Source organism: Oncorhynchus nerka, linkage group LG11 (genome assembly GCF_034236695.1).
Source record: "Oncorhynchus nerka isolate Pitt River linkage group LG11, Oner_Uvic_2.0, whole genome shotgun sequence".
In the NCBI taxonomy this organism is placed as follows: Eukaryota; Metazoa; Chordata; class Actinopteri; order Salmoniformes; family Salmonidae; genus Oncorhynchus; species Oncorhynchus nerka.
Genome location: NC_088406.1, coordinates 17,843,713 through 17,869,838, shown reverse-complemented (window position 1 = coordinate 17,869,838; position 26,126 = coordinate 17,843,713). Strand labels below are relative to the sequence as shown.

General features: G+C 43.8%; 1 protein-coding gene and 1 pseudogene across 1 annotated transcript; one reads left to right on the top strand and one right to left on the bottom strand.

Moving 5' to 3' along the window:
- LOC135573948 (uncharacterized) overlaps positions 1 to 26,126 on the top strand; it is a 230,215-nt pseudogene that overhangs the window by 54,635 nt on the left and 149,454 nt on the right.
- On the bottom strand, positions 491 to 25,975 carry LOC115124172 (ras-related protein Rab-38-like). The gene is made up of 3 exons (XM_029653554.2): positions 25,679 to 25,975; positions 13,720 to 14,000; positions 491 to 3,219 (listed from the first exon to the last, which is right to left on the bottom strand). The coding sequence occupies exons 1-3, from the start codon at positions 25,875 to 25,877 to the stop codon at positions 3,067 to 3,069; spliced, it is 633 nt and encodes a 210-aa protein (XP_029509414.1). The 5' UTR covers positions 25,878 to 25,975; the 3' UTR covers positions 491 to 3,066.

Sequence of the window (26,126 nt, the reverse complement as noted above, 5' to 3'; positions counted from 1 at the left end):
CAGAGTCAGTAGAAAGGCCTATTTAGTGTCCTAAGTTGTCATAACTGTGACCTTAATTGCCCACCGTCTGTAAGCTGTTGGTTTCTTAACGACCGTTCCACAGGTGCATGTTCATTATTTGTTTATGGATCATTGAACAAGCATGGTACAGTGTTTAAACTCTTTTCAATTAAGATCTGTAAAGTTATTTGGATTTTTACGAATTATCTTTGAAGGGTCCTGAAGAAGGGAAGTTTCTTTTTTTGCTGAGTTTATGAGCTGATATTTTCTCAGACATGAGAGGAACTGTGAGGACAGTGATCAGATTGTCTGAAGAGTCTACCGTCTTTCACATTGAAAGGTCAATCAAAGGTCACTGGAACTAAAACAAACCAGATCTGTTCTAATAGACCCGTTACACAGACAAATATGCATGCACACAGAGATTTCCACTCAGGAAACTGTAATACAGTGATTCTCAAGTTGACACAACAGAAAAGGGACCCAGTCGTCTGAAAAGCTATGGTTTATTCAAAGTATCATCTCTAAAAGGAAATATTAATCTGTTATTACAACCTGGCTACATACATAAGTATGTACTGTTCATATATCTGTAGTAATCTTATATTCCAACATATTACAGAATGGTGACAATACAACATTCATTAGAAATGGATAAATACAACAAAAATGTGATGCTGAAGTGGGCATTGTTTTGTGTTATTTTATCAGGTAAGTTGACTGAGAACACATTCTCATTTACAGCAACAACCTGGGGAATAGTTACAGGGGAGAGGAGGGGGATGAATGAGCCAATTGTAAACTGGGGATTATTAGGTGACCGTTTGAGGGCCAATTTGGGAATTTAGCCAGGCCACAGGGGTTAACACCCCTACGATAAGTGCCATGGGATCTTTAATGACCTCAGAGTCAGGACACCCATTTAACGTCCCATCTGAAAGATGGCACCTTACACAGGGTAGTGTCCCCAATCACTGCCCTGGGGCATTGGAATATTTTTTTTAGAGCAGAGGAAAGAGTGCCTCCTACTGGCCCTCCAACACCACTTCCAGCAGCATCTGGTCTCCCATCCAGGAACTGACCAGGACCAACCCTGCTTAGCTTCAGAAGCAAGCCGGCAGTGGTATGCAGGGTGGTATGCTGCCACTTCATGATGATGTGTTGCAGTTCATTTAAACACAATATTAAATAAAAACAAGACATTCTACATTATAAAAGCAACAGCAACAGTCCATGTATATATTAACATCTTGGTCATCTTTAATGCACTGAGAACATAATATATCATTAACATAACACCAGTACCATAATGAATAAACCCAGATTATTCAACAATATTAAACAGAGCATGTGTCTGAAGCCCACTGTCGTGTGCCATGCTGGAATGGACAGAGTGGACTGGCAAGGAAGTACTGTACTGTGAAATACTGGAGTGGTCTGGAAGTACTGTACTGTGTTACAGACTCTGTGGTAAAGCCTTCTAAATGTGATTGGTTCAATGTGGGAATCATGGGAGTTGTAGTCAGGGAAAAAGAGACAACAGAGAGTGAAACAGAGATGCAGGGGAAGAGGTGATGGATAGAGGGAGAGATAAATAAAGAGAGACTGAAGGACGGATGTATGGGGTGAATCGTTTAACAGAAGTACCTGCGGAGTGTGTCTTCGTTAGCTCTGTCTCCATGGTTACGGAGACGGCAACAAGGCTCTGAGTCGCCATGAGGGTGACCTTGTCTCTGATAAAATCCCAAAGGCATAAATAAACACAAAAACACACACACAGCGAACACAAACCACAGGAGGCTGTTGAGGCGAGGATGGCTGGAATGGAATGGTATCAAACACATGAAAACCATTCCATTTATTTTGTTACAGCCATTACTAAGAGCCAGTCGTCCCCAAATACAGCTGCCACCAACCTCCTGTGACACATACACACTATCTGCACTTTAAAGACTATTTTCACCTCAGTGACTATCTGCACCTTAGTCTCTGAGGTGGTGGTGGTGGTGGAGGAGGAGTGTGTAGTGATGGTGGTGGTGTGTAGTGATGGTGGTGGTGTGTAGTGATGGTGGTGGTGTGTATTGATGGTGGTGGTGTGTAGTGATGGTGGTGTGTAATGATGGTGGTGGTGTGTAGTGATGATGGTGGTGTGTAGTGATGATGGTGTGTAGTGATGATGCTGTGTAGTGATGATGGTGTGTAGTGATGGTGGTGTGTAGTGATGGTGGTGTGTAGTGATGGTGGTGTGTAGTGATGGTGGTGGTGTGTAGTGATGGTGGTGGTGTGTAGTGATGGTGGTGTGTGTAGTGATGGTGGTGGTGTGTAGTGATGGTGGTGGTGTGTAGTGGTTGTGTGCAGTGATGGTGGTGTGTGTAGTGATGGTGGTGTGTGTAGTGATGGTGGTGTGTAGTGATGTTGGTGTGTAGTGATGGTGGTGTGTAGTGATGGTGGTGTGTAGTGATGGTGGTGTGTAGTGGTGGTGTGTAGTGATGGTGGTGTGTAGTGGTGGTGTGTAGTGATGGTGGTGTGTAGTGGTGGTGTGTAGTGATGGTGGTGTGCAATGATGGTGTTGTGTGTAGAGATGGTGTTGTGTGTAGTGGTTGTGTGCAGTGGTTGTGTGCAGTGATGGTGGTGTGTGTAGTGATGTTGGTGTGTAGTGATGGTGGTGTGTAGTGATGGTGGTGTGTAGTGATGGTGGTGTGTAGTGATGGTGGTGTGCAATGATGGTGTTGTGTGTAGTGATGGTGTTGATGTGTAGTGGTTGTGTGCAGTGATGGTGGTGTGTGTAGTGATGGTGGTGGTGTGTAGTGATGGTGGTGGTGTGTAGTGATGGTGGTGGTGTGTAGTGATGGTGGTGGTGTGTAGTGATGGTGGTGGTGTGTAGTTATGGTGGTGGTGTGTAGTGATGATGGTGGTGTGTAGTGATGATGGTGGTGTGTAGTGATGGTGGTGGTGTGTAGTGATGGTGTTGTGTGTAGTGATGGTGTTGTGTGTAGTGATGGTGGTGGTGTGTAGTGATGGTGGTGGTGTGTAGTGATGGTGGTGTGTAGTGGTGGTGGTGGTGTTCTATGATTTGAAACAGGAGGAGCAGGTCCCACCCCTGACAGAGTTTAATTGCGGAGAGACGGTGTCAGGGACTTCTGATTGGAGGATATCATTCTCGTTGGCGATGATGTGCTTCACCAGACAGTTAGCTGCTTCATCTATATTCATATTCTCCTAAAGAAAGAGAGAGAGAAAGAGAAAGAGAGGGAGAGAGAGAGAGAGGAAAATAATGTGATGAATTACTGTCCAAGACCACTGCATGTTTCTGTCTGGATATGAGTGTAGTTTTTCGTCGATGTGAGTGTGTGTCTGTGGCTGTGAGTGTATGGCTCCTCAGTTGTGCCAGTGTGACGTTTTGATGCTATGAACTAAAAGTTGAAGATCCACCCTCATACACACTCACTCACTCACTGACCCACATACACGCTCACTCACCCACATACACACTCACAAGCTCATCTGTATCTCCTACCTATTGCAACTAGAGGTCGACCGATTATGATTTTGTTTTTTACCGATTATTGGAGGACCAAAAAAAATGCAGATACCGATTAATCGGACAATTTTTATATATATATTTGTAATAATAACAACACTGAATTAACACTTTTATTTTAACTTAATACAATACATAAATAAAATCAATTTAGTTTCAAAATAAATAATGAAACATGTTCAATTTGGTTTAAATAATGCAAAAACACAGTGTTGGAGAAGAAAGTAAAAGTGCAATATGTGCCATGTTAGCTTTTTTTACGTTTAAGTTCCTTGCTCAGAACATGAGAACATATGAAAGCTGGTGGTTCCTTTTAACATGAGTCTTCAATATTCCCAGTTAAGAAGTTTTAGGTTGTAGTTATTATAGGAATTATAGGACTATTTCTCTCTATACCATTTGTATTTCATATACCTTTGACTATTGGATGTTCTTATAGGTACTTTAGTATTGCCAGCCTAATCTCGGGAGTTGATAGGCTTGAAGTCATAAAAAGCGCTGTGCTTCAAGCATTGTGAAGAGCTGCTGGCAAACGCAGGAAAGTGCTGTTTGAATGAATGCTTACGAGCCTGCTGGTACCTGCTGGTATCTGCTGCACTCAGTCAGACTGCTCTATCAAATATCAAATCATAGACTTAATTATAATATAATAAACACATAAATATACGAGCCTTTGGTCATTAATATGGTCAAATCCAGAAACTATCATCTCGAAAACAAAACGTTTATTCTTTCAGTGAAATACAGAACCGTTCCGTATTTTATCGAATGGGTGGCAACCATAAGTCTAAATATTGCTGTTACATTGCACAACCTTCAATGTTATGTCATAATTATGTAAAATTCTGGCAAATTAATTAGTCTTTGTTAGGAAGAAATGAGCCAGGCGGCCCAAACTGTTGCATATACCCTGACTCTGCTTGCACTGAACGCAAGAGAAGTGACACAACTTCCCTAGTTAATATTGCCTGCTAACATGAATTTCTTTTAACTAAATATGTAGGTTTAAAAATATATACTTGTGTATTGATTTAAAGAAAGGCATTGATGTTTATGGTTAGGTACATTGATGTTCATGGTTAGGTACATTGATGTTTATGGTTAGGTACATTGGTGTTTATGGTTAGGTACATTGGTGTTTATGGTTAGGTACATTGGTGTTTATGGTTAGGTACATTGGTGTTTATGGTTAGGTACATTGGTGTTTATGGTTAGGTACATTGGTGTTTATGGTTAGGTACATTGATGTTTATGGTTAGGTACATTGGTGTTTATGGTTAGGTACATTGATGTTTATGGTTAGGTACATTGGTGTTTATGGTTAGGTACATTGGTGTTTATGCTTAGGTACATTGATGTTTATGGTTAGGTACATTGATGTTTATGGTTAGGTACATTGATGTTTATGGTTAGGTACATTGATGTTTATGGTTAGGTACATTGGTGTTTATGGTTAGGTACATTGATGTTTATGGTTAGGTACATTGATGTTTATGGTTAGGTACATTGATGTTTATGGTTAGGTACATTGATGTTTATGGTTAGGTACATTGATGTTTATGGTTAGGTACATTGATGTTTGTTTTATTGATGTTTATGGTTAGGTACATTGATGTTTATGGTTAGGTACATTGATGTTTATGGTTAGGTACATTGATGTTTATGGTTAGGTACATTGATGTTTATGGTTAGGTACATTGATGTTTATGGTTAGGTACATTGATGTTTATGGTTAGGTACATTGATGTTTATGGTTAGGTACATTGATGTTTATGGTTAGGTACATTGATGTTTATGGTTAGGTACATTGATGTTTATGGTTAGGTACATTGATGTTTATGGTTTACATTGATGTTTATGGTTAGGTACATTGATGTTTATGGTTAGGTACATTGATGTTTATGGTTAGGTACATTGATGTTTATGTTAGGTACATTGATGTTTATGGTTAGGTACATTGGTGTTTATGGTTAGGTACATTGGTGTTTATGGTTAGGTACATTTGTTTATGGTTAGGTACATTGATGTTTATGGTTAGGTACATTGATGTTTATGGTTAGGTACATTTGTTTATGGTTGTTTTGTTAGGTACATTGATGTTTTGGTTAGGTACATTGATGTTTATGGTTAGGTACATTGATGTTTATGGTTAGGTACATTGATGTTTATGGTTAGGTACATTGATGTTTATGGTTAGGTACATTGATGTTTATGGTTAGGTCATTGATGTTTATGGTTAGGTACATTGATGTTTATGGTTAGGTACATTGATGTTTATGGTTATGATGTTTATGGTTAGGTACATTGATGTTTATGGTTAGCACATTTGTTTATGGTTAGGTACATTGATGTTTATGGTTATAACATTGATGTTTATGGTTAGGTACATTGATGTCTATGGTTAGGTACATTGATGTTTATGGTTAGTACATTATGTCTATGGTTAGGTACATTGATGTTTATGGTTAGGTACATTGATTATGGTTAGGTACATTGATGTTTATGGTTAGGTACATTGATGTTTATGGTTAGGTAATTGGTGTTTAATGGTTAGGTACACGTGTTTATGGTTGGTACATTGATTAGGTACATTTATGTTTATGCAACTGTTTGATAATGAGACTAAAACATAAATCTGTATGTTTATATGGTGGTGTTTCTGTAATGAAGCCTTCGGGGCTGAGGTGAACTATGGGTTCAAGTCAGTAGAGGACAGGGTCAGTGATCACTAATGAGAAGTCAATGAGATGAAGAACATTAAGACACGGATAAAAGTCTCCCGTCTGATTTTAGAATATTTCAGGCCTCCAGCAGCTGCTTCGCCAGCGACACCCACACATACTCTCTCACACACACCCACACACACCCTCTCTCTCACACACACACAGACACGCACCCTCGCCCACACACACACCCTCGCCCACACACACACCCTCTCTCTCACACACACACACAGACACGCACCCTCGCCCACACACACACCCTCGCCCACACACACTCTCTCTCACACACACCCACACACACACCCTCGCCCACACACACACCCTCTCTCTCACACACACACAGACACGCACCCTCGCCCACACACACAGACACGCACGCACCCTCGCCCACACACGCACCCTCGCCCACACACACACCCTCTCCCACACACACACCCTCTCCCACACACACACCCTCTCCCACACACCCTCTCCCACACACACAGACACGCACCCTCGCCCACACACGCACCCTCGCCCACACACGCACCCTCGCCCACACACGCACCCTCGCCCACACACACACCCTCGCACACACAGACACACACACTTCTTCCGATCACTTGGTGAGCTGAGCAGCAGAATTAATCAGGTGAATATTGAATATTCATGAGGGCTCATCAGGATTTGACATAAGTCTGTAGCAGACTTCCTCTCTAATAACCTCTTACATTACCACATATACACACAGAGCGAGAGACCTCTAATAATCGTTCACTGTTACGTAACTAGGAGTGGTGGGTGCGGAGTCAGGGCGAGAGAGCAGAGGTTTAACGAAAAACAGATTTATTCCAGTGAGAAAAGGTCATGCCAAAACAACAGGCGAATAAATGACCGACCCAAAACAGGTCACAAACAGTCCGGAAAAATACAAACAACACCGTCCACAACACAGAGAAACAGCACCGTCCACAAGACAGAACAGAGAAACAGCACCGTCCACAACACAGAGAAACAGCACCGTCCACAAGACAGAACAGAGAAACAGCACCGTCCACAACACAGAACAGAGAAACAGCACCGTCCACAACACAGAACAGAGAAACAGCACCGTCCACAACACAGAACAGAGAAACAGCACCGTCCACAACACAGAACAGAGAAACAGCACCGTCCACAACACAGAACAGAGAAACAGCACCGTCCACAACACAGAACAGAAAACAGAACAGAGAAACAGCACCGTCCACAACACAGAACAGAGAAACAGCACCGTCCACAACACAGAACAGAGAAACAACACCGTCCACAACACAGAACAGAGAAACAACACCGTCCACAACACAGAACAGAGAAACAACACCGTCCACAACACAGAACAGAGAAACAGCACCGTCCAGAACACAGAACAGAGAAACAACACCGTCCACAACACAGAACAGAGAAACAACACCGTCCACAACACAGAACAGAGAAACAACACCGTCCACAACACAGAGAAACAGCACCGTCCACAAGACAGAACAGAGAAACAACACCGTCCACAACACAGAACAGAGAAACAGCACCGTCCACAACACAGAACAGAGAAACAGCACCGTCCAGAACACAGAACAGAGAAACAATAGCCCATAACCAAACCACAAACGAGAAACAGCTGAAACAGGTGAAACCAATAAGACATAACCAACAGAAAAGGGAATCTGTTAGTAGACCGTGACGACGAGCGCCGCCCGAACAGGAAGAGGAAAAGGGAATCTGCTAGTAGACCGGTGACGACGACCGCCGCCCGAACAGGAAGAGGAAAAGGCAATCTGTTAGTAGACCGGTGACGACGACCGCCGCCCGAACAGGAAGAGGAAAAGGGAATATGTTAGTAGACCGGTGACGACGAGCGCCGCCCGAACAGGAAGAGGAAAAGGGAATCTGCTAGTAGACCGGTGACGACGAGCGCCGCCCGAACAGGAAGAGGAAAAGGGAATCTGTTAGTAGACCGGTGACGACGAGCGCCGCCCGAACAGGAAGAGGAAAAGGGAATCTGCTAGTAGACCGGTGACGACGACCGCCGAGCGCCGCCTGAACAGGAAGAGGAAAAGGGAATCTGCTAGTAGACCGGTGACGACGACCGCCGAGCGCCGCCCGAACAGGAAGAGGTGCCTCCGACAGTGGAAGTCGTGACATTCACACCACCTATTATCAGAACAAAAGCTTGTTCGTAGACTCCTGTAATAGGCTTGTATCACCACAAACAATACAGAAATAAACACACTTCAATTCAGAATGGGTTCATGTAACAGAGGGGGCTTTATCTAATAGCAGGCACATGACACACACACAGCTCTTTCTGAGAAAATAAGTAGTTTTTTGAATTTCCACTAGGATGTAGTAATATCTCTCTCTACGTCACTATCACTCTCTACGTCACTAACACGTCTACATATCACTCTATATCACTCAACATCACTATCACTCTCTACACCACTCTCTATTCTCTACAGCACTCTACTCTCTAAACCACTCTACACCACTCTCTACTCTCTACACCACTCTCTATTCTCTACACCACTCTCTATTCTCTACAGCACTCTACTCTCTAAACCACTCTACACCACTCTCTACTCTCTACACCACTCTACACCACTCTCTACTCTCTACACCACTCTCTATTCTCTACACCACTACACCACTCTCTACTCTCTACACCACTCTCTATTCTCTACAGCACTCTACTCTCTAAACCACTCTACACCACTCTCTATTCTCTACAGCACCCTACTCTCTAAACCACTCTACACCACTCTCTATTCTCTACACCACTCTCTACTCTCTAAACCACTCTACACCACTCTCTATTCTCTACTATCTACACCACTATATTCTCTACACCACTGTCTACACCACTCTCTACAATCCACATCACTCCATACACCACTCTCTATTCTCTACACTACACTACTCTACACCACTATCACTCTCATCCACTCTCTAATATCTACACCACTCTCTATAACACTCTGTACATCATTATCCACAGCACTCTATTCTCTACACCACTGTCTACTCTCTACACCACTCTCTATTCTCTACACCACTGTCTACTCTCTACACCACTGTCTATTCTCTACACCACTCTCTATTCTCTTTACCACTGTCTACACCACTCTCTATTCTCTACACCACTCCCTACACCTCTCTATTCTCTACACCACTCTCTACAAACCGCATCACTCCATACACCACTATCACTCTCAACCACTCTCTATTTTCTACACCACTCTAATATCTACACCACTCTGTACATCACTATCCACAGCACTCTATTCTCTACACCACTGTCTACTCTCTACACCACTCTCTATTCTCTACACCACTGTCTACTCTCTACACCACTCTCTATTCTCTACACCACTCTCTATTCTCTACACCACTCTCTACACCACTCTCTATTCTCTTTACCACTGTCTACACCACTCCCTATTCTCTACACCACTCTCTATTCTCTTTACCACTGTCTACACCACTCTCTATTCTCTACACCACTCCCTACACCTCTCTATTCTCTACACCACTCTCTACAAACCGCATCACTCCATACACCACTATCACTCTCAACCACTCTCTATTTTCTACACCACTCTAATATCTACACCACTCTGTACATCACTATCCACAGCACTCTCTACACCACCGTCTACTCTCTACACCACCGTCTACTCTCTACACCACGCCCTATTCTCTACACCACTCTCTATTCTCTACACCACTCTACTATTCTCTACACCACTCTCTATTCTCTACACTACTCTACTATTTACACCACTACTATTTACAACACTCTCTAAATGTCACGCTAAACAACTCTCTACATCACTCTCTAAACAACTCTCTACATCACTCTCTAAACAACTCTCTACATCACTCTCTAAACAACTCTCTACATCACTCTCTAAACAACTCTCTACATCACTCTCTAAACAACTCTCTACATCACTGTCTAAACAACTCTCTACATCACTCTCTAAACAACTCTCTACATCACTCTCTAAACAACTCTCTACATCACTCTCTAAACAACTCTCTACATCACTCTCTAAACAACTCTCTACATCACTCTCTAAACAACTCTCTACATCACTCTCTACATCACTCTCTAAACAACTCTCTACATCACTCTAAACAACTCTCTACATCACTCTCTAAACAACTCTCTACATCACTCTCTAAACAACTCTCTACATCACTCTCTAAACAACTCTCTACATCACTCTCTAAACAACTCTCTACACAACTCTCTACATCACTCTCTAAACAACTCTCTACATCACTCTCTAAACAACTCTCTACATCACTCTCTAAATGTCTCGCTAAACAACTCTCTACATCACCCTCTAAACAACTCTCTACAACACTCTCTACATCACTCTCTAAATGTCTCGCTAAACTACTCTCTACATCACTCTCTAAACAACTCTCTACATCACTCTCTAAACAACTCTCTACATCACTCTCTAAATGTCACGCTAAACAACTCTCAACATATCTCTGTAATCTCTCTAAACAACTCTTTAAACAACTCTCTACACCACTCTCTACATCTTTCTGTATCACTCTCTACATCACTCCCTACACAACTCTTCAACACTCTGTACATCACTCTCTAAACAACTCTCTACACCGCTCTCTACACCACTCTCTAAACAACTCTACATCACTCTCTAAACAACGCTCTACATCACTCTCTACACCACTCTCTACACCACTCTCTATATCACTCTCTAAATCACTCTCTACACCACTCTCTATATCACTCTCTAAATCACTCTCTACACCACTCTCTAAATCACTCTCTACACCACTCTCTACATCAGTCTCTTCACCACTCTCTACACCACTCTACACCACTCTCTAAACAACTCTACATCACTCTCTAAACAACGCTCTACATCACTCTCTAAACAACGCTCTACATCACTCTCTACACCACTCTCTACACCACTCTCTACACCACTCTCTAAACAACTCTACACCACTCTCTACACCACTCTCTACACCACTCTCTAAACAACTCTACATCACTCTCTACACCACTCTCTACACCACTCTCTACATCACTCTCTACATCACTCTCTACATCACTCTCTAAACAACGCTCTACACCACTCTCTACATCACTCTCTAAACAACTCTCTACATCACTCTCTAAACAACTCTACATCACTCTCTAAACAACTCTCTACATCACTCTCTAAACAACTCTCTACATCACTCTCTAAACAACTCTCTACATCACTCTCTAAACAACTCTCTACATCACTCTCTAAACAACTCTCTACGTCACTCTCTAAACAACTCTCTACACAACTCTCTACATCACTCTCTAAACAACTCTCTACATCACTCTCTAAACAACTCTCTACATCACTCTCTAAATGTCTCGCTAAACAACTCTCTACATCACCCTCTAAACAACTCTCTACATCACTCTCTAAACAACTCTCTACATCACTCTCTAAATGTCTCGCTAAACAACTCTCTAAAACACTCTCTACATCACTCTCTAAATGTCTCGCTAAACTACTCTCTACATCACTCTCTAAACAACTCTCTACATCACTCTCTAAACAACTCTCTACATCACTCTCTAAATGTCACGCTAAACAACTCTCAACATATCTCTCTAAACAACTCTTTAAACAACTCTCTACACCACTCTCTACATCTTTCTGTATCACTCTCTACATCACTCCCTACACAACTCTTCAACACTCTGTACATCACTCTCTAAACAACTCTCTACACCGCTCTCTACACCACTCTCTAAACAACTCTACATCACTCTCTAAACAACGCTCTACATCACTCTCTACACCACTCTCTACACCACTCTCTATATCACTCTCTAAATCACTCTCTACACCACTCTCTACACCACTCTCTAAATCACTCTCTACACCACTCTCTAAATCACTCTCTACACCACTCTCTACATCAGTCTCTTCACCACTCTCTACACCACTCTACACCACTCTCTAAACAACTCTACATCACTCTCTAAACAACGCTCTACATCACTCTCTAAACAACTCTACATCACTCTCTAAACAACGCTCTACATCACTCTCTACACCACTCTCTACACCACTCTCTACACCACTCTCTAAACAACTCTACACCACTCTCTACACCACTCTCTACACCACTCTCTACACCACTCTCTAAACAACTCTACATCACTCTCTACACCACTCTCTACACCACTCTCTACACCACTCTCTACATCACTCTCTACATCACTCTCTACATCACTCTCTAAACAACGCTCTACATCACTCTCTAAACAACTCTACATCACTCTCTAAACAACGCTCTACACCACTCTCTACACCACTCTCTACACCACTCTCTAAACAACTCTACACCACTCTCTACACCACTCTCTACATCACTCTCTACATCACTCTCTAAACAACTCTACATCACTCTCTAAACAACGCTCTACACCACTCTCTACACCACTCTCTACACCACTCTCTAAACAACTCTACACCACTCTCTACACCACTCTCTACATCACTCTCTAAACAACGCTCTCTACATCACTCTCTAAACAACGCTCTACATCACTCTCTACACCACTCTCTAAACAACTCTACATCACTCTCTAAACAACGCTCTACACCACTCTCTACACCACTCTCTACACCACTCTCTACACCACTCTCTAAACAACGCTCTACATCACTCTCTACACCACTCTACATCACTCTCTAAACAACTCTACATCACTCTCTAAACAACGCACTACATCACTCTCTAAACAACTCTACATCACTCTCTAAACAACTCTCTACATCACTCTCTACACCACTCTCTAAACAACCCTACATCACTCTCTAAACAACGCTAAATCACTCTCTTCACCACTCTCTACACCACTCTCTACACCACTCTCTAAACAACTCTACATCACTCTCAAAACAACGCTAAATCACTCTCTCTTGTTTTTGAGTGAAGAGACTGAAGACTACATTCCATTCCAAGGAGTAGTTCCCTTACTAATGGCTTCTCCCTCTCCCATTCATCAATCCCACTGGAAAGGTGAAAGTATATGTTGAACTAACGTCTGGACATGTACAACTTTTCAGCATGAAAGGCACCTCATAAATCTGGTAAACCACGGTAACGACCTTTCACCTTCTTCTGACTCACAGAATTTTGAGCTCCACTGGCACACGAGTTGTCAGGATAGGAGAGTTGTGTGTGTGTGTGCGCGTGTGCGAGTGTGTCTGAGCGAGTGTGTCTGTCTGTGTTTTGACTTTGATCCAACAGACTGCGCTCACTTTTCGTTCATCTGTGAAACTCCACAGCTGTGGAAGGTGAGTGTGTGTGCCAGTGTGTGTAGGTGTGATAAGAAGTTTTCATGAAACTACTTCTTTGTGTGTGTGATTGCGTGTGTGTGCGGATGCGTATTCTCACCTTGGCAGAGGTCTCGTACCATCCCACAAAGCCATTCTCCTGACAGAACTTCTCCATCTGGATCCCGTTGTTGGTCAGCACGTCCCGCCCCTGGTCGCACTTATTAGCCAATAGCACAGCGGCCACATTTTTCCCATTGGCCAGTGTGAGTTTAGAGTCCAGGTCCTCCTTCCACTTGGTGACAGCCTCGAAGGAGGACGGCCGCGTCATGTCAAAAACGATGAACGCCCCCATGGCTTCACGGTAGTAGACCCTCGTCATGTTCCCAAAACGCTCCTGACCTGACACACACACACACACACACACACACACACACACACATAGTGTTGTTGGTTAGTACTGACAGTAGTAGTAGACCCTCGTCATGTTCCCAAAGCCCTCCTGACCTGACACACACACAGTGTTGTTGGTTAGTACTGACAGTAGTAGTAGACCCTCGTCATGTTCCCAAAGCTCTCCTGACCTGACACACACACAGTGTTGTTGGTTAGTACTGACAGTAGTAGTAGACCCTCGTCATGTTCCCAAAGCCCTCCTGACCTGACACACACACACAGTGTTGTTGGTTAGTACTGACAGTAGTAGTAGACCCTCGTCATGTTTCCAAAGCCCTCCTGACCTGACACACACACACACACACAGTGTTGTTGGTTAGTACTGACAGTAGTAGAAGACCCTCGTCATGTTTCCAAAGCCCTCCTGACCTGACACACACACAGTGTTGTTGGTTAGTACTGACAGTAGTAGTAGACCCTCGTCATGTTTCCAAATCCCTCCTGACCTGACACACACACACACACACACACACACACACACACAGTGTTGTTGGTTAGTACTGACAGTAGTAGAAGACCCTCGTCATGTTTCCAAAGCCCTCCTGACCTGACACACACACAGTGTTGTTGGTTAGTACTGACAGTAGTAGTAGACCCTCGTCATGTTTCCAAAGCCCTCCTGACCTGACACACACACACACACACACACACACAGTGTTGTTGGTTAGTACTGACAGTAGTAGTAGACCCTCGTCATGTTTCCAAAGCTCTCCTGACCTGACACACACACAGTGTTGTTGGTTAGTACTGACAGTAGTAGTAGACCCTCGTCATGTTTCCAAAGCCCTCCTGACCTGACACACACACACACACACACACACACAGTGTTGTTGGTTAGTACTGACAGTAGTAGTAGACCCTCGTCATGTTCCCAAAGCCCTCCTGACCTGACACACACACAGTGTTGTTGGTTAGTACTGACAGTAGTAGTAGACCCTCGTCATGTTCCCAAAGCCCTCCTGACCTGACACACACACACACACACACACACACACACAGTGTTGTTGGTTAGTACTGACAGTAGTAGTAGACCCTCGTCATGTTCCCAAAGCCCTCCTGACCTGACACACACACACACACACAGTGTTGTTGGTTAGTACTGACAGTAGTAGTAGACCCTCGTCATGTTTCCAAAGCCCTCCTGACCTGACACACACACACAGTGTTGTTGGTTAGTACTGACAGTAGTAGTAGACCCTCGTCATGTTCCCAAAGCCCTCCTGACCTGACACACACACAGTGTTGTTGGTTAGTACTGACAGTAGTAGTAGACCCTCGTCATGTTTCCAAAGCCCTCCTGACCTGACACACACACACACACACACACACACACACACACACACACACACACACACACACACACACACACACACAGTGTTGTTGGTTAGTACTGACAGTAGTAGTAGACCCTCGTCATGTTCCCAAAGCCCTCCTGACCTGACACACACACAGTGTTGTTGGTTAGTACTGACAGTAGTAGTAGACCCTCGTCATGTTTCCAAAGCCCTCCTGACCTGACACACACACACTGTGTGACACACACAAACTGTTCTGCCTTATTATTATTCGACCATGCTGGTCATTTATGAACATTTGAACATCTTGGTCATGTTCTGTTATAATCTCTACCCGGCACAGCCAGAAGAGGACTGGCCACCCCACATAGCCTGGTTCCTCTCTAGGTTTCTTCCTAGGTTTTGGCCTTTCTAGGGAGTTTTTCCTAGCCACCGTGCTTTTACACCTGCATTGTTTGCTGTTTGGGGTTTTAGGCTGGGTTTCTGTACAGCACTTTGAGATATCAGCTGATGTACGAAGGGCTATATAAATAAATTTGATTTGAATTTGATTAGTAGACGGTACACCATGGCCTTGTGATAGAACATGCTTGTCATGTTGCCACACCATCCCTGACCCTAATACCATATTGTAAGCCCTGGTAACACCACTGAGATGAAAGTTACCTATTGCCTCAGGGCAAAGAGATCACTGCACAGTCCTGGTCACAGTCTATTGCCTCAGGGCAAAGAGACCACTACACAGTCCTGGTCACAGTCGGGGATTCCTAAACCATTCCCGGTAAAATACGACAAGGTGAACCAACAGGGTACATCTCACGCCACACACAGATCAAATCAAATGTTATTTGTCACCTGCACCGAATACAACAGGTGAAATGCTTACTTACAAGCCCTTAACCAACAATACAGTTTAAAGAACAATACCAACAAAAAAAAGGAAATAAAAGTAATAAATAATTAAAGAGCAACAGTAAAATAACGGTAGCAGGGCTATATACATGGTGTTACGGTACAGAGTCAGTGTGGAGGCTATATACAGGGTATTACGGTACAGAGTCAGTGTGGAGGCTATATACATGGTGTTACGGTACAGAGTCAGTGTGGAGGCTATATACAGGGTATTACGGTACAGAGTCAGTGTGGAGGCTATATACATGGTGTTACGGTACAGAGTCAATGTGGAGGCTATATACATGGTGTTACGGTACAGAGTCAGTGTGGAGGCTATATACATGGTGTTACGGTACAGAGTCAGTGTGGAGGCTATATACAGGGTGTTAAGGTACAGAGTCAATGTGGAGGCTATATACATGGTGTTACGGTACAGAGTCAGTGTGGAGGCTATATACATGGTGTTACGGTACAGAGTCAGTGTGGAGGCTATATACATGGTGTTACGGTACAGAGTCAGTGTGGAGGCTATATACAGGGTGTTACGGTACAGAGTCAGTGTGGAGGCTATATACATGGTGTTACGGTACAGAGTCAGTGTGGAGGCTATATACAGGGTATTACGGTACAGAGTCAATGTGGAGGCTATATACAGGGTGTTACGGTACAGAGTCAGTGTGGAGGCTATATACATGGTGTTACGGTACAGAGTCAGTGTGGAGGCTATATACATGGTGTTACGGTACAGAGTCAGTGTGGAGGCTATATACATGGTGTTACGGTACAGAGTCAGTGTGGAGGCTATATACATGGTGTTACGGTACAGAGTCAGTGTGGAGGCTATATACATGGTGTTACGGTACAGAGTCAGTGTGGAGGCTATATACATGGTGTTACGGTACAGAGTCAGTGTGGAGGCTATATACATGGTGTTACGGTACAGAGTCAGTGTGGAGGCTATATACATGGTGTTACGGTAGAGAGTCAGTGTGGAGGCTATATACATGGTGTTACGGTACAGAGTCAGTGTGGAGGCTATATACATGGTGTTACGGTACAGAGTCAGTGTGGAGGCTATATACATGGTGTTACGGTACAGAGTCAGTGTGGAGGCTATATACATGGTGTTACGGTACAGAGTCAATGTGGAGGCTATATACATGGTGTTACGGTACAGAGTCAGTGTGGAGGCTATATACAGGGTATTACGGTACAGAGTCAGTGTGGAGGCTATATACATGGTGTTACGGTACAGAGTCAGTGTGGAGGCTATATACAGGGTATTACGGTACAGAGTCAGTGTGGAGGCTATATACATGGTGTTACGGTAGAGAGTCAGTGTGGAGGCTATATACATGGTGTTACGGTACAGAGTCAGTGTGGAGGCTATATACATGGTGTTACGGTACAGAGTCAGTGTGGAGGCTATATACATGGTGTTACGGTACAGAGTCAGTGTGGAGGCTATATACAGGGTATTACGGTACAGAGTCAGTGTGGAGGCTATATACATGGTGTTACGGTACAGAGTCAGTGTGGAGGCTATATACATGGTGTTACGGTACAGAGTCAGTGTGGAGGCTATATACATGGTGTTACGGTACAGAGTCAGTGTGGAGGCTATATACATGGTGTTACGGTACAGAGTCAGTGTGGAGGCTATATACATGGTGTTACGGTACAGAGTCAGTGTGGAGGCTATATACATGGTGTTACGGTACAGAGTCAGTGTGGAGGCTATATACATGGTGTTACGGTACAGAGTCAATGTGGGAGGCTATATACATGGTGTTACGGTACAGAGTCAGTGTGGAGGCTATATACAGGGTATTACGGTACAGAGTCAGTGTGGAGGCTATATACATGGTGTTACGGTACAGAGTCAGTGTGGAGGCTATATACAGGGTATTACGGTACAGAGTCAGTGTGGAGGCTATATACATGGTGTTACGGTAGAGAGTCAGTGTGGAGGCTATATACATGGTGTTACGGTACAGAGTCAGTGTGGAGGCTATATACATGGTGTTACGGTACAGAGTCAGTGTGGAGGCTATATACATGGTGTTACGGTACAGAGTCAGTGTGGAGGCTATATACATGGTGTTACGGTACAGAGTCAGTGTGGAGGCTATATACATGGTGTTACGGTAGAGAGTCAGTGTGGAGGCTATATACATGGTGTTACGGTACAGAGTCAGTGTGGAGGCTATATACATGGTGTTACGGTACAGAGTCAGTGTGGAGGCTATATACATGGTGTTACGGTACAGAGTCAGTGTGGAGGCTATATACAGGGTATTACGGTACAGAGTCAGTGTGGAGGCTATATACATGGTGTTACGGTACAGAGTCAGTGTGGAGGCTATATACATGGTGTTACGGTACAGAGTCAGTGTGGAGGCTATATACATGGTGTTACGGTACAGAGTCAGTGTGGAGGCTATATACAGGGTATTACGGTACAGAGTCAGTGTGGAGGCTATATACATGGTGTTACGGTACAGAGTCAGTGTGGAGGCTATATACATGGTGTTACGGTACAGAGTCAGTGTGGAGGCTATATACAGGGTATTACGGTACAGAGTCAATGTGGAGGCTATATATATACGGTACAGAGTCAGTGTGGAGGCTATATACATGGTGTTACGGTACAGAGTCAATGTGGAGGCTATATACATGGTGTTACGGTACAGAGTCAGTGTGGAGGCTATATACAGGGTATTACGGTACAGAGTCAGTGTGGAGGCTATATACATGGTGTTACGGTACAGAGTCAATGTGGAGGCTATATACAGGGTCTACCAGTACAGAGTCAATGTGGAGGCTATATACATGGTGTTACGGTACAGAGTCAGTGTGGAGGCTATATACATGGTGTTACGGTACAGAGTCAGTGTGGAGGCTATATACAGGGTATTACGGTACAGAGTCAATGTGGAGGCTATATACAGGGTCTACCAGTACAGAGTCAGTGTGGAGGCTATATACAGGGTATTACGGTACAGAGTCAATGTGGAGGCTATATACAGGGTCTACCAGTACAGAGTCAGTGTGGAGGCTATATACAGGGTGTTAAGGTACAGAGTCAGTGTGGAGGCTATATACAGGGTCTACCAGTAGCATCAATGTGGAGGCTATATACAGGGTGTTACGGTACAGAGTCAGTGTGGAGGCTAAATACAGGGTGTTACGGTACAGAGTCAGTGTGGAAGCTATATACAGGGTGTTACGGTACAGAGTCAGTGTGGAGGCTATATACAGGGTCTACCAGTAGAGTCAATGTGGAGGCTATATACAGGATGTTACGGTAGAGAGTCAGTGTGGAGGCTATATACAGGGTGTTAAGGTACAGAGTCAGTGTGGAGGCTATATACAGGGTGTTACGGTACAGAGTCAGTGTGGAGGCTATATACAGGGTATTACGGTACAGAGTCAATGTGGAGGCTATATACAGGGTGTTACGGTACAGAGTCAGTGTGGAGGCTATATACAGGGTATTACGGTACAGAGTCAGTGTGGAGGCTATATACAGGGTGTTACGGTACAGAGTCAGTGTGGAGGCTATATACAGGGTCTACCAGTACAGAGTCAATGTGGAGGCTATATACAGGGTGTTACGGTAGAGAGTCAGTGTGGAGGCTATATACAGGTTGTTACGGTACAGAGTCAGTGTGGAGGTTATATACAGGGTGTTACGGTACAGAGTCAGTGTGGAGGCTATATACAGGGTGTTAATGTACAGAGTCAGTGTGGAGGCTATATACAGGGTCTACCAGTACAGAGTCAATGTGGAGGCTATATACAGGGGGTACCAGTACAGAGTCAATGTGGAGGCTATATACAGGGTCTACCAGTACAGCGTCAATGTGGAGGCTATGTACAGGGTCTACCAGTACAGAGTCAATGTGGAGGCTATATACAGGGTCTACCAGTACAGAGTCAATGTGGAGGCTATATACAGGGGGTATCGGTACAGAGTCAATGTGGAGGCTATATACAGGGTCTACCGGTACAGAGTCAATGTGGAGGCTATATACAGGGTCTACCAGTACAGAGTCAATGTGGAGGCTATTTACAGAGGGTACCGGTACAGAGTCAATGTGGAGGCTATATACAGGGTCTACCAGTACAGAGTCAATGTGGAGGGTATATACAGGGGGTACCGGTACAGAGTCAATGTGGAGGCTATATACAGGGGGTACAGAGTCAATGTTGAGGCTATATACAGGGGGTACAGAGTCAATGTTGAGGCTATATACAGGGGGTACCGGTACAGAGTCAATGTGGAGGCTATATACAGGGGGTATCGGTACAGAGTCAATGTGGAGGCTATATACAGGGTCTACCGGTACAGAGTCAATGTGGAGGCTATATACAGGGTCTACCAGTACAGAGTCAATGTGAAGGCTATATACAGGGTCTACCAGTACAGAGTCAATGTGGAGGCTATATACAGGGGGTACCAGTACAGAGTCAATGTGGAGGCTATATACAGGGTCTACCAGTACAGAGTCAATGTGGAGGCTATATACAGGGTCTACCAGTACAGAGTCAATGTGGAGGCTATATACAGGGGGTATCGGTACAGAGTCAATGTGGAGGCTATATACAGGGTCTACCGGTACAGAGTCAATGTGGAGGCTATATACAGGGTCTACCAGTACAGAGTCAATGTGGAGGCTATTTACAGAGGGTACCGGTACAGAGTCAATGTGGAGGCTATATACAGGGTCTACCAGTACAGAGTCAATGTGGAGGCTATATACAGGGGGTACCGGTACAGAGTCAATGTGGAGGCTATATACAGGGGGTACCGGTACAGAGTCAATGTGGAGGCTATATACAGGGTGTACAGAGTCAATGTGGAGGCTATATACAGGGGGTACCGGTACAGAGTCAATGTGGAGGCTATATACAGGGGGTATCGGTACAGAGTCAATGTGGAGGCTATATACAGGGTCTACCGGTACAGAGTCAATGTGGAGGCTATATACAGGGTCTACCGGTACAGAGTCAATGTGGAGGCTATATACAGGGGGACCTAGTGAATGACCTGCAGAGAGCTGGGACCAAAGTAACAAAGCCTACCATCAGTAACATACTACACCGCCAGGGACTCAAATCCTGCAGTGCCAGACGTGTCCCCCTGCTTAAGCTAGTACATGTCGAGGCCCGTCTGAAGTTTGCTAGAGAGCATTTGGATGATCCAGAAGAAGATTGGGAGAATGTCATATGGTCAGATGAACCCAAAGTAGAACTTTTTGGTAAAAACTCAACTCGTCGTGTTTGGAGGACAAAGAATGCTGAGTTGCATCCAAAGAACACCATACCTACTGTGAAGCATGGGGGTGGAAACATCATGCTTTGGGGCTGTTTTTCTGCAAAGGGACCAGGACGACTGATCCATGTAAAGGAAAAAATGAATGGGGCCATGTATCGTGAGATTTTGAGTGAAAACCTCCTTCCATCAGCAAGGGCATTGAAGATGAAACGTGGCTGGATCTTTCAGCATGACAATGATCCCAAACACACCGCCCGGGCAACGAAGGAGTGGCTTCGTAAGAAGCATTTCAAGGTCCTGGAGTGGCCTAGCCAGTCTTCAGATCTCAACCCCATAGAACATCTTTGGAGGGAGTTGAAAGTCCGTGTTGCCCAGCAACAGCCCCAAAACATCACTGCTCTAGAGGAGATCTACATGGAGGAATGGGCCAAAATACCAGCAATAGTGTGTGAAAACCTTGTGAAGACTTACATAAAACGTTTGACCTCTGTCATTGCCAACAAAGGGTATATAACAAAGTATTGAGATAAACTTTTGTTATTGACCAAATACTTATTTTCCACCATAATTTGCAAATAAATTCATTAAAAATCCTACAATGTGATTTTCTGGATTTTTTTTTCTCATTTTGTCTGTCATAGTTGAAGTGTACCTATGATGAAAATTATAGACCTCCCTCATATTTTTTAAGTGGGAGAACTTGCACAATTGGTGGCTGACTAGGCTATATACAGGGTCTATCGGTACAGAGTCAATGTGGAGGCTATATACAGGGGGTACCGTTACAGAGTCAATATGCGGGGCACCTATAGTAATGGTTTTTCCAAAGACAGCACAACTAACATGACAAAGGAGTCTGATGAGGAATTTCACACAGACAACTATTATTATAGAGATAGAGGGAGAGGGGAGGGAGAGAAAGGGGGAGTGCGTGAGGGACAGATAGTTACCACCAGAGAGAGAGAGCGAGAAAGATCGTCGTATCGTGTGTGTAAATTCCTCTGCTAACAACAGTGTAATAAGTACACGTGGAATGTTTTACTCCGACTCCCTCTCCCATCACTGACTTCTATAGTCATTATCAAAGCTGTTTACCAGTGTGTTCAGACATTATCCCTGACTTCCAGTCATTATCAAAGCTGTTTACCAGTGTGTTCAGACATTATCCCTGACTTCCAGTCATTATCAAAGCTGTTTACCAGTGTGTTCAGACATTATCCCTGACTTCTAGTCATTATCAAAGCTGTTTACCAGTGTGTTCAGACATTATCACTGACTTCTAGTCATTATCAAAGCTGTTTACCAGTGTGTTCAGACATTATCCCTGACTTCTAGTCATTATCAAAGCTGTTTACCAGTGTGTTCAGACATTATCACTGACTTATATAGTCATTATCAAAGCTGTTTACCAGTGTGTTCAGACATTATCCTGACTTCTAGTCATTATCAAAGCTGTTTACCAGTGTGTTCAGGCATTATCACTGACTTCTAGTCATTATCAAAGCTGTTTACCAGTGTTCAGACATTATCCCTGACTTCTAGTCATTATCAAAGCTGTTTACCAGTGTGTTCAGACATTATCCCTGACTTCTATAGTCATTATCAAAGCTGTTTACCAGTGTGTTCAGGCATTATCCCTGACTTCTAGTCATTATCAAAGCTGTTTACCAGTGTGTTCAGACATTATCCCTGACTTCTAGTCATTATCAAAGCTGTTTACCAGTGTGTTCAGACATTATCACTGACTTCTATAGTCATTATCAAAGCTGTTTACCAGTGTGTTCAGGCATTATCACTGACTTCTATAGTCATTATCAAAGCTGTTTACCAGTGTGTTCAGACATTATCCCTGACTTCCAGTCATTATCAAAGCTGTTTACCAGTGTGTTCAGGCATTATCACTGACTTCTATAGTCATTATCAAAGCTGTTTACCAGTGTGTTAAGACATTATCACTGACTTCTAGTCATTATCAAAGCTGTTTACCAGTGTGTTCAGACATTATCACTGACTTCTAGTCATTATCAAAGCTGTTTACCAGTTTGTTCAATGCCATAGTCTTTGATAGGGTCCAATCCCAAATGCCCCCCCTAGATCCAGTGGTGTAAAGTACTTTATAAAAAATACTTTAAAGTACTACTTAAAGGAAAACGCCACCCCAAAACTATATTGCGGTATTGGTTTCATTAGTTTCATTGTTGACATCGTCCAAAAATGTTTTGCACGTCACCAATCAAGTTAAGATATGTTTTGCATGTCACCAATCAAGTTAAGATATGTTTGCACGTCACCAATCAAGTTAAGATATGTTTTGCATGTCACCAATCAAGTTAAGATATGTTTGCACATCACCAATCAAGTTAAGATATGTTTGCACGTCACCAATCAAGTTAAGATATGTTTGCACGTCACCAATCAAGTTAAGATATGTTTGCACGTCACCAATCAAGTTAAGATATGTTTGCACGTCACCAATCAAGTTAAGATATGTTTGCACGTCACCAATCAAGTTAAGATATGTTTGCATGTCACCAATCAAGTTAAGATATGTTTGCATGTTACGTCTTGAAATGTGAATGCTGACATTCAAGATGTAGTTTGAGGTACATTACTGTTCTATTTATGTTTTTGACAACTTTTGCTTTTGTACATTCCTAAAGAAAATAATCTACTTTTTACTGCATACATCATCGTTACATTGTGAATCCTGAGCAGGACAGGAAAATGGTCTAATTCACACTTATCAAGAGAACATCCCTGGTCATCCCTACCGCTTCTGATCTGGCGGACTCACTAAACACACAGTGTTTGGAGCCTCTGGTTATCCGCAATTATTTATTTTACAATATACCATTGATTTGCTTAATATAAGGAATTTGAAAAGACTACATATATCTTAAGTATGTTTAATACTTTCTCAAGTAGTATTTTACTGGGTTACTTTCACTGGGGTCATTTTCTATTGAAGTATCTTTACTATTACTCAAGACAACTGGATAATGTTTCCACTGTCTAGAGCCCTACAAATGATTGAGTGGATTTGAGTTGTAAAAGCAATTGCTGAATCTTCCACCTGTCAAATACACTCAGATCTCCACAAGTCCATAGGACATAGGGTCTAGACTACAGGTACATCTGGGATCGGGCCTAGGTGTGACATTCTACCAGGGCATGATTATTGGAGCAAGGCTAGTTCAGGCCAGGCAGAAACTCCAGTCTGAATTAACATCAGCTGCCTACCAACTGACAGTATCAGCTGAGCAACCATCCACATGACACACTCCTATTTTCAATTTAAGTTGACCACTTCAACATGAGTTCTCCTGGCTCAACTTTTTTTTGTTGGTGCACAGAATGCTGCTAGTTTCGGTTTTATTCCAAAACGTTGAATGGTTCTGATCATGTAGTGGCAGGGTGAACAGTCAAAACCCCTGTACCAGGAAGGTTGAGACCTCTTAGCATAGGCCATATAAGGCCACACTTAAGACTGGGACGTTGCAATAATGTCTCATTAAGGAATACAACCATTTAAATAACGGATATGAGAAAACTGTACACAATATCCATCTAAATGTACCCAAATGAAGCAATGCATTAAGCCATCTGAATACAAAAGGCTGCACAGCAGAAGGTGGAGACGGCATTCCTGATCCCAGAAGAATCCTGTCGGTTCTTATTCACAATAAGCCCATTCTGAGCCCCAAATCTCCCTCACGAGTGCTAGACACATGACTGTACATGCGGGCGTGCGCCCCGGCTGTATAGGCCAGAGCGCATGGGACTGGAGATGGAGAGCGCGCGCAGCAGGCCAGGGAGAGTCAGAGGAATTTCTCCAATAACCAACACTTACTTGAGGTTCGATGAACACCGTATGTGTATAGGCCTTACTGTCCACGCTTCCCAACATTTGCACACGAACAGAATCGTTGGCCTATGATACTGTACGTGGCCGTCGGTATACAAGTCCAATCATTTTGATAGTCTAATGACCACTCCAAAGAAACTAGTATGTAGTGAACGGAACCGCCGACCTGAGACCACTACAGTTCCCTACCTGCGGCTTACGCTGGAACGTCAAGTGGCCAAATACCATAACATCAAAACGGGCCTGCCTGTGTTCCCATTTGATTAGTCACGCGTAATGAGTCTCCTACCTGCTATGTCCCATAACTGTAGCCGAACAGTCTCTTGGTCCCAGTTAAGGACCTTCAGGGCGAAGTCCACTCCTATCGTGGCCCGGTAGTTGGGGCTGAAGTTCTGGTGAACATAGCGTTTGATGATGCTAGTCTTCCCCACCCCCAAGTCCCCTATTACCAGGATCTTATAGAGGTGCTCCTTGTAGTTGTTCTGCATGGCGACCGCGGAGCGCTACGGTAGAGCATTAATACGCAGTGAGGGGAGAGGGGGAGAAGATAAGGCGCGAGAATGAGGAGCGGTACGCGCTAACGATCCGGAAGGAACGCCCAGAGAAGTGGGGAAGAAAAGTGAACATCGGGACCTTGTGACTCGCCAGGCTCAGCGCGAGGTCAGAGACGTGAGCGCGTGGGGCTGGGCTACCCCATCTGAAGACTGAAGTCTCTCCTTGAGTTTGCTCCTCTCCAT

Coding starts and splice junctions, on each gene's coding strand:
- LOC115124172 (XM_029653554.2), bottom strand. CDS start 25,877: ATGCAGAACAACTACAAGGAGCACCTCTATAAGATCCTGGTAATAGGG. Junction 14,001..25,678: donor ACAGTTATGGGACATAGCAG/GTAGGAGACTCA, acceptor TGTGTGTGTCAG/GTCAGGAGCGTTTTGGGAAC. Junction 3,220..13,719: donor GGTACGAGACCTCTGCCAAG/GTGAGAATACGC, acceptor CTCTTTCTTTAG/GAGAATATGAATATAGATGA.